The following is an 8,034-nucleotide window of genomic DNA, read 5'->3' as shown; positions in this document are numbered from 1 at the left end:
CAAGAGAGGTTTCCTGTCTGTTTATAAAACCTAATAAAGCCGAACAAGAAACTGTGAGACAGAATGATCCTTAAGGAAAATTGAATGAGGGCTCTTTAGATGAGCAGCTGCAGGAAAATGACCTGTACCAAAGCTGCAGCCCTCGTGGCGGTGTTCTCCTATGCAGGTACCAAGCCCCAATGTTTACACCATCGAGCTGACCCATGGAGAGTTCACCTGGCAGGTGAAAAGGAAGTTCAAGCACTTCCAAGAGTTCCACAGGGAGCTGCTGAGGTACAAAGCCTTCGTGCGCATCCCTATCCCTACCAGGAGGTGAGTGCGCAACCGTGCGGATGCGATGGGCTTTGGCAAGATGTGATCTTCTTTTCTCTTTTAGTATCATATTGGTTTGGCTTCACCAATCCCATTTGCTTTGCTGTAAGGAGGAGAGGGCAGAAGAATTTAGTCCCTACAAATATTTAGCAGCTGTAATAAAAATACTTAATCTCTGTGTGTTTAGCAGCTATAGCCTACATGGCGGAAGCATCTCTCTGCGGACCCAGAAAGCACGTTGGGTCCCAGGTCATCGGCTTTTGAGCTGAATTTGAACGTGGGGAAGGGTTATGCTAATGGAAATTGTTGGTGCTATGTGGCTTTCTGCTGGCATGGACTGGGTGTGGGAGGCGTGGGGGTCTCTGGGATGTATGATCAGCCCTGCCTGGACTGGCCTTGGTGCTCCAGGGCTGGAAGTGTATGAGGAGCCATGGGAAGAGACATGGTGTGGGTCGGCAAGAGCATCCTGCTGTGGGGAAATGTGGAGAGAAGATACAGGGAAAGGAGAAATTATGAGGGGTCAAGGGCTAGGGGAACATAATGCCCTGAAAATAGGGTTTAAGGCTCTCTTTCCTTAAAAGGGTAAAAGGACACCCTGAAAAATCAAACTCTGATGTTTCTGTGTTGTATTTTTGTTTGTGAGCCAGTTGGAGCACACTGGGTTCTTTTAAATGAATCCACACTTCCTTTTATTTTATTTTATTTTTTTTTATTGGCTTTCCTGCCCACCCACCTCTCTTTAAGAGTTTGGATGGGGAAAAATAAAAGCATTGCAGAAGAAGGGTTACGTATCGAGGTATGCACTCACTCGCAGCACTTAGACTCGACGTTGGGGTTTGTTTTTCCTTCCAGTCACACGGTGAGGAGACAATCCATCAAAAGGGGAGAGCCGAGGCAGATGCCGAGTCTGCCGCACACTGCAGAGAGCACAGTGCGGGAAGAGCACTTCTCCAGCAGGAGGGTAAGCGCCCGGCTCGCTCTGCGGGGGCCAGAGGGATGCTCTTGGGGGGGCTTCTGAGGTGCAGAGATGCCAGGCAGGTTGCTTGCAAATCCACGTGCTGTCAAAGCCCTTATTTTATTACCAGTAAAGTCTTTTCTTTGTCAAACTTCGGCTTTGGCAAGTCCAGCTTTACTGCCAAATTCTCCTCCACGCAAAGAGGAGGATGCTGCTCCTGGGATTCATGCAGGCAAAGTTCTTCACTGCAGCTGAGGAAAACCATGATGCCCAGAGCGGCGGTTCCCCTCCTCCCACCTGCTGCGATTTAAAGATAGAAGAGGCAGTTTGCAGAGTCAAGTTGCGTGATGGAGGCAGCCCCGCGGCCATCAAAATCTGAGAGATTTCAGTCCTGTCCTCCTCTGAAAGAGGAGATGACAGTCAGGCTCTTGATGCTGGAATGGGTAATTTTAGCCGAGGCACACGTGTTCTGTGTAACTTCATCAGATGTTAACAGATGGGCCCTTCTATGAAGAGGGTGGATGTCTTCCTACCTCTTCATTGCAGCTTCACTGTTTGCAAAAAATAAAAAAACAAACCACCAAAACCCAAGAGTCTGTAAAAAAAACCCCGTGTTTGTTCACCATGTGCTTATCGTTCTTTCTGCTGTTCACTCCCTCCCTGGACTTTCTGCTGCTGTAGCCTCAAGTCCCCAAAAGGTTGTGTCTCATGGCTGTGCAGTGCAGATAACGCTCCTTGCTGTGCACGGCTTTGCTGCTGTGTGGGAAGTTTCAGGAAAGAGATGTTGGTTTAAAAGAGGAAGAAAAATGTTTTCTAGATCTGCCCCCATGACTTTTTTTTTTTTTTTCCCCATTGGTTTCCTTGTGGGAATCCCACGGCTTTCACCATCAGTGATGCATTACCCCCACTGCCCCCCTGGGTAGCTCAGTGCTGTGATGCTGATGCTGAGAAGGATGAACATCCCAATGGCATTTGTTTCTTTTCCGTTTGTTTTGTGTCCTGTAGGACACTGCCCAGTGTCCTGTGCCCAAACAGCTTAATCTCTTACTTGCCCAGTTACCATGAGGGTGCAAAGAGATTCTCTCTCCTGTGATGGTTTCTTCTCTTCTCCCCTCCTGGCAGGGGAGGACAGGGTCTCCAGCAACTGGTGGCCTGGCCACTGCCTTCTCTGTGGCTTTGGGACAGGGCAGCATGGTCCCCATGCTCCTCACCCCATGAACCTGGTGTTTTGGTTAAATAGGCTCTATCGGTTGCATCCGAGGCTGTGTTTTCTCACAAAGCTAATTCATGCTGGTCGGAAAGAGTGGGGCCTGATTTCTTGTATTTAAAATTGTTCTGAAACTTGGGCTCAGTCAAGAAAGTTGACCTCTAAAATGACAGTGCCAAGGAGCAGGTCAGCTGCTGGAAGGTACAAGCACGGATCTGTGCACAGTAAACAACCTGGGATCAAACTGTGTGTGCTGCTGAGCTATAATCTTCTGTGAGCACATAATAATGTATTTATTTATCCATTCAAGCTGAAAAGCGTGTCTGATTTCTTGGTTGCTTCCTAATGCCAGACAGCTGGATCATGGTGTGGTGGTTTGTTTTTTTTTCTTAAAAATTCCCACAACTTACCTAAAGTTTCGATGTTTTAATTGTAGAAACAGCTGGAAGACTACTTGACAAAGATCCTAAAAATGCCGATGTACAGGAACTACCATGGAACAGTAAGTAGAAATTAGTTTGCTTAAATGCCTAAAGAATATTTGTTTTACAAGTGTTGAATTTACTGGAAAAAAGACATTCAGCTTGTATAAGAAGCATTTTACAGCCATTTGGCAAGTGCTTTGGCTTAGCTGATTTCTCCAACGTGGATGTAATATGATTAAAGCCAAAGAAAAGAGAGTGGCTCACTCTTGGAGGTCGCTATTTTAACACAGTAATAACCTCCTCAAGGTAGTCTGGTCCGGAAAGCTGATTGTACATGTATGATGTAGTGTGTTTCTGTTTAATTCTGGGGAGTGTTTAAGACGATAAGGAGAAGTTTTAAATAAACAATTGGACTCCAAACCATACCCGTTCAGTCTGGGCTTTGCGTGTGGTCCTGGGTGTGAATTTGTCTCAGGTTCCCATTCTGGGCAATTTCACTGGACTTTGGTGATGCTGAGTTTGTATGAGTGGTACCCATTCGCCTCTGCCAGTATTTTGTCACTTCTAAAGAGAGATGGTAATCAGCTTATTTCCCCAAGTCGATACTCTTTTTGAAACGAGGAGAGATGTCAAATCCAACTTCAGACCTATTTTAAGCAAAAAGATTTCCTTTGAAAGCCATCGTCAAATGTCTCTTCAGTAGTCCTCACCTGTCAGCCGCAGCTGTAACATCTCCCTGGGATGGTAATTTATTTCCCCTTTTCTCGGCTGCATAATGACAGTGTTACTCTGTCTTTTGTGTTACCAGCAAACCCTGACGCATACATTGAGTAGCTGCGGAGCTTAGCGACATTTCTGAGCAAGGGCTGATCACTGGGAACGCTTGGTTTTCAAACAAGCCAGAAATGTAGACTAAACTTAGGGTGTCTGTAGCAGCCAGTTCCTCTCTTCAGCTTTTCTTGTTGTTTTGTAGGAATTCCGCTCTTGCGGGATTTCAGTTGCGTAGAGGTGTTGGGCAGCTCATAGCTGGATGTCATGCTCGAAAGTAGTGTGTGCTCTTGTTGCAGAGCGTGGTGCGTTGAGCCCTGCTTGTTACATGGGACGAAGTGCTCATCCAGCGTTGGCCAGCGTGCTTTGGGTTGCAAGAAGTCTTCACATCTGGGCTGAGAGGACCTGTGTTTCTTAGAGTGCTTCTCTTGGTGACGGGATGTGGAGCTTGAGTCCATCACAGTCAAGAGCTGTGTTAGTCTGCATGTGGAAAATGATAAGAGGGCAGATTGTTCAGTCTGGAGAAGAGAAGGCTCTGGGGAAACCTTATAGCCCCTTCCAGTACCTAAAGAGGGCCTACAGAGAAGGTGGAGAGGGACTTTTAGCAAGGGCATGTAGTGATAGGACAAGGGGGAATGGCTTCAAACGGGAAGAGGGGAGATTTAGAATAGATATTAGGAAGAAATTCTTTACTGTGCGGGTGGTGAGCCCCTGGGGCAGGTTGCCCCGAGAAGCTGTGGCTGCCCCATCCCTGGAGGTGTTCAAGGCCAGGTTGGACAGGGCTTGGAGCAACCTGGGCTGGTGGGAGGTGTCCCTGCCCAGGGCAGGGGGGGTGGAACGAGATGATCTTTAAGGTCCCTTCCAGCTTTAACCATTCTATGATTCTCTTTTATTCCAAAGGCAAGACTGGGATAACTTGGCAATTTTGATCAGTAGCATATGCAAAGCGGGGGAGAGTTATTTTACAGTGCCGTTCCGTCTTGTCACTCTTAGGCAGGCGTTGCTTTTCTTTCAAATATTTTGGAGAATTTCTGCTCATGTTAGAACGTGGATGATCTTTTGACCAGGCTGTGGTTCTAGGCGGGCTGCCGCAGTGGGGGCCGAGCGAGGAGACGAGCGGTCCTGCCTTGTCCGGGCAGCTGTGGGGTGCTCCCCTCCTCCTGCGCTGAATCGCCCTTCTGTCCCCGGCCCCTGGAGCCAGATGTCACTTTGCACATAAATTCTCAGTTTATTGTTGGCTTTCGCTGGATTTGGCCGCGTTCAGTGAGGACTGCTAGTGGTGGCGGCGCCGCTAAGTGCAGCGGGTCCTGCAGACGATGCCAGAAGAAAGCATTGGGGAGAAAAATGTTTCCTTTAAAACAACCCCCATGATTCTCACACTAGAGACTAAAGTGAAGATTTCTGGCATTTTCCTTCGACCTGTATTTCTCCTCCTTGGAACAAAATGAGGGCTTTGCTCTTCCTGTGGTTGAGGTGTCTTTTGCCGGGATGCTGACAAATGCTGTAACTGCCTTAATCTTGGAGCATGTTTTGACTCCTGTGTGTTCCTCTCATCAAATCCGCACACCAAGGTGTTTTTTAAAATCCTAAATTCTTTGTAAAGTCGGACATGGAGTTGCAATGGCAAACTGCGACCTGCCTGATGTGTAACCCTTGGTCCTTGTGAAGAGCCTGCTTGGGTCAGTCGCATCTCCTTGGAGATGTTTTTACATCTGGCTGACCTGCACAATTTAATTAATTTGCTTTTTTTACTACTTTTATTTTGCATTTGTGGTTAATTTATTATTTGTCAGTGAGAGGATCACCACTTTATACACTGTCTCGAGGACGTGCCAGGCACTGGGAGAGTCAAGCCTGCAAGTCGAGCTGGTAGCGGTTTTGCAAACCTGAAGTCCCTGGTGGGTTGAGGATGACGGTGACCACATGGCAATGTAGAGGTTGCACATCCTCTAGCCTTTCTAGGTGATGCTCCTGCAGGCTGTGGAAATAGAATCTACTGAAGCATCATCATTTAGAGATGTACCAAGTGTCCCTTGCTTTGACTTGGGGTAGCTCTGACTGATAAAATTTGCAACCTTCTCGCATTTCCCTTAATTTCTCAGCATTCATCGTAACAGAGCATTTTGTGTGGGGTTCACAAATAGGTTGGTCGATGCTTGTACTTTGTGCTCAGACCCCGGACTTTGTAGCCTTTCATTATTTTTTTTTTCCCTTTTGGCTATGTGGATTGTGATTAAATCTCACATCTTCCAGTGTGTTCCAAAACCTATTTATAGTACTTCTGGGCTGAAGTGCTTCGAGACAATTACCATTAAAATGAATGTTGTGGGAATCTCAGTGTGTTAATTATCCATGCTTTTTTTCTGGGAAATGAAAATTGGGGGAATATAGGCCCAAACCATTAGGAAACGGGGCCCGTGGGCTCGATTGTATTCTGTATAATATTTTTTTTAATTAGGCCTTCGCACAATTTTTTTTGGTATGAGCTGCAATAGTTGGAAGATGCGTGAGCCAAATAAAAAATAAGATTTGGTTGAACCGGAGAGCCTGTGTCTGTAGCAATCTGCATGAGCTTTAGTGAGTGAGTGTAAAACCCTCATCTTAAGTGAACGCAGTACAACATAAGAACAACTCAGTTATGTGAGAGTGGCTGCGGGTTTGCCTCTGATACGGCACTTGGATCTGCAGAGCATTGCAAGGGTCCCCACCCAACCCTGCAGTATTCTTAGTTATTGCACTTGAACTTTAGCATGTTGAATTTTTTTTTTTTTTCATTTGGGTTCAGTATACGCCAATTTTGTGTTGTAAGAAATAGCTGGCGTCTTTTGCTGAACCATATTATTCTGAAGAGTGGTGTAATTTCGTTTTATTGCTAGCCACAGCTGCTGATCAACTCTATGAGCGGGTTTTTTTTAACCCACTAAATTAAAAGCAAGCGTCAAAACGAAAACACAGCGTGGAGCTGCTGAATTCTTTCTGAAATGCAGATGCTCTGTGAAATTTTTGCTTGCATAAATCATGCTTGCTCCACATCGCTGGCGGAACAGGATGGCTTAAAACTGTGGCTCGTGCACCTTGCAGCTGGTTCTCCACCTTCCGTAGCTTGTCTTTCCACAGCTGGTCACTCCCGTCTGGTTTGGGTTTGTTTTATTTTTTTTTTATTTTATTTTTTCTTTTTATTGCTACAACAATGTCATTGAAACTGCATTCTCTAGGCCTGTATCTCATACTTAAAATATTCTGCTGCGGATTGCTCTGAAACCGGAGCGGGATGCCGGCTCCCTGGGGAGGCAGCTGGGCAGCGCAGGAATTCAGATGTGAAGGAGATGAAAGCATCTCGTTGCTCTGCCTTTCCCTCTCGCTTTTTCTGTGGATGATGAGTACCTCGGATGAAGGGCACTGTAACCGTAAAAATAGCTAATGCAGCAATAATAATAACAATAAATCATTCCATCCGTTATTTTCCACTGCACTGAGGAATTTGCCTTCTAACTGCTGGAATTTATTTATGGGTTTGTTTTTTGTTTTTTTTTTTTTCGCTTGTTTTATAAAAAAAACAACACTCCTAATTGGCACTGCTTGATCAACATGTTGGATGGGGTCCTGTCACTGTCGTTGCCATTTCAAAGACTCCTTGGCTGAAGAGCAGGTTGCTGCACTGCCAGACAACCTTCCTTTCATTTTTATGTAGTAGGAGCTCTGTTTCTGCCAGTAATTTTTCCTCCTGGTTTTTCTTTTTGCTTCTTTGAGGACCATTATTTCTCTGCGTGCAGTGCTCCTCAAATTGCTGCCGGGCTTTCTGGTTGCAGCCAACGTTTTCAAAAAGTTTTGGCATTCGTGTGCGGGTTTTTTTTCTTTTGTGCGCCCACTGTGAGAGTGACATCTGGGTTTCTGCTTCGCCTGATGGGGAACGCCAGCCGTTTTCTGAAGGAAATCAAAATGGGACCCAGGGCAAAGGACCGACCTGAGACTTCGCTCAGGATCTCTGACAAGAGCTTGTAGGACACACTGAGTTGTCAGGTTCTCCCCATCCCACTCCGAGAGTCACTGCAGAAACACCTGGAACAGCTGTAGGTGCATTTCCAGATTGCGTAGGAAGAGAGGGGATAGCAAGATGGTTAGTAAAAGCATGGAATAACTTGTTCTAGCCACTTTCTGAAAACGGGCTAAATCACCCAAAAAGGAGGGCATTAAATTTGCCTCTACTGAATAGAGATTGCTTTATGTCCTTGAGCTACTCGGGGAAGAACAACAGATCCTTTGTTCTTCTTCATGACTTTATTGGTGTGCAAAGTTTGGGACGGAGCAGCAGAGCGTGAGGAAGAGGAAGGGTCTTCTGTCCTGCTGCCGTGGCTGTGGGGCAAAAA

At 46.2% G+C, this 8,034-nt stretch overlaps 1 protein-coding gene across 3 annotated transcripts in view; it reads left to right on the top strand.

The window, feature by feature from the left end:
• Positions 1-8,034, top strand: part of PLD1 (phospholipase D1, phosphatidylcholine-specific) — a 45,460-nt gene that overhangs the window by 749 nt on the left and 36,677 nt on the right. For all 3 annotated transcript variants that reach the window (XM_009884445.1, XM_009884443.1, XM_009884444.1), the window contains exons 3-5: positions 167-312; positions 1,165-1,273; positions 2,911-2,976. In XM_009884445.1, the coding sequence (XP_009882747.1) occupies positions 167-312; positions 1,165-1,273; positions 2,911-2,976 (321 nt within the window). The remainder of the gene's footprint in view (positions 1-166; positions 313-1,164; positions 1,274-2,910; positions 2,977-8,034) is intronic.

This window comes from Charadrius vociferus, unplaced genomic scaffold, assembly GCF_000708025.1.
Source record: "Charadrius vociferus isolate BGI_N301 unplaced genomic scaffold, ASM70802v2 scaffold104, whole genome shotgun sequence".
Taxonomy (NCBI): domain Eukaryota; kingdom Metazoa; phylum Chordata; class Aves; order Charadriiformes; family Charadriidae; genus Charadrius; species Charadrius vociferus.
Note: the sequence above shows the minus strand (reverse complement) of the source record. Positions and strands in the feature narration are given on the sequence as shown.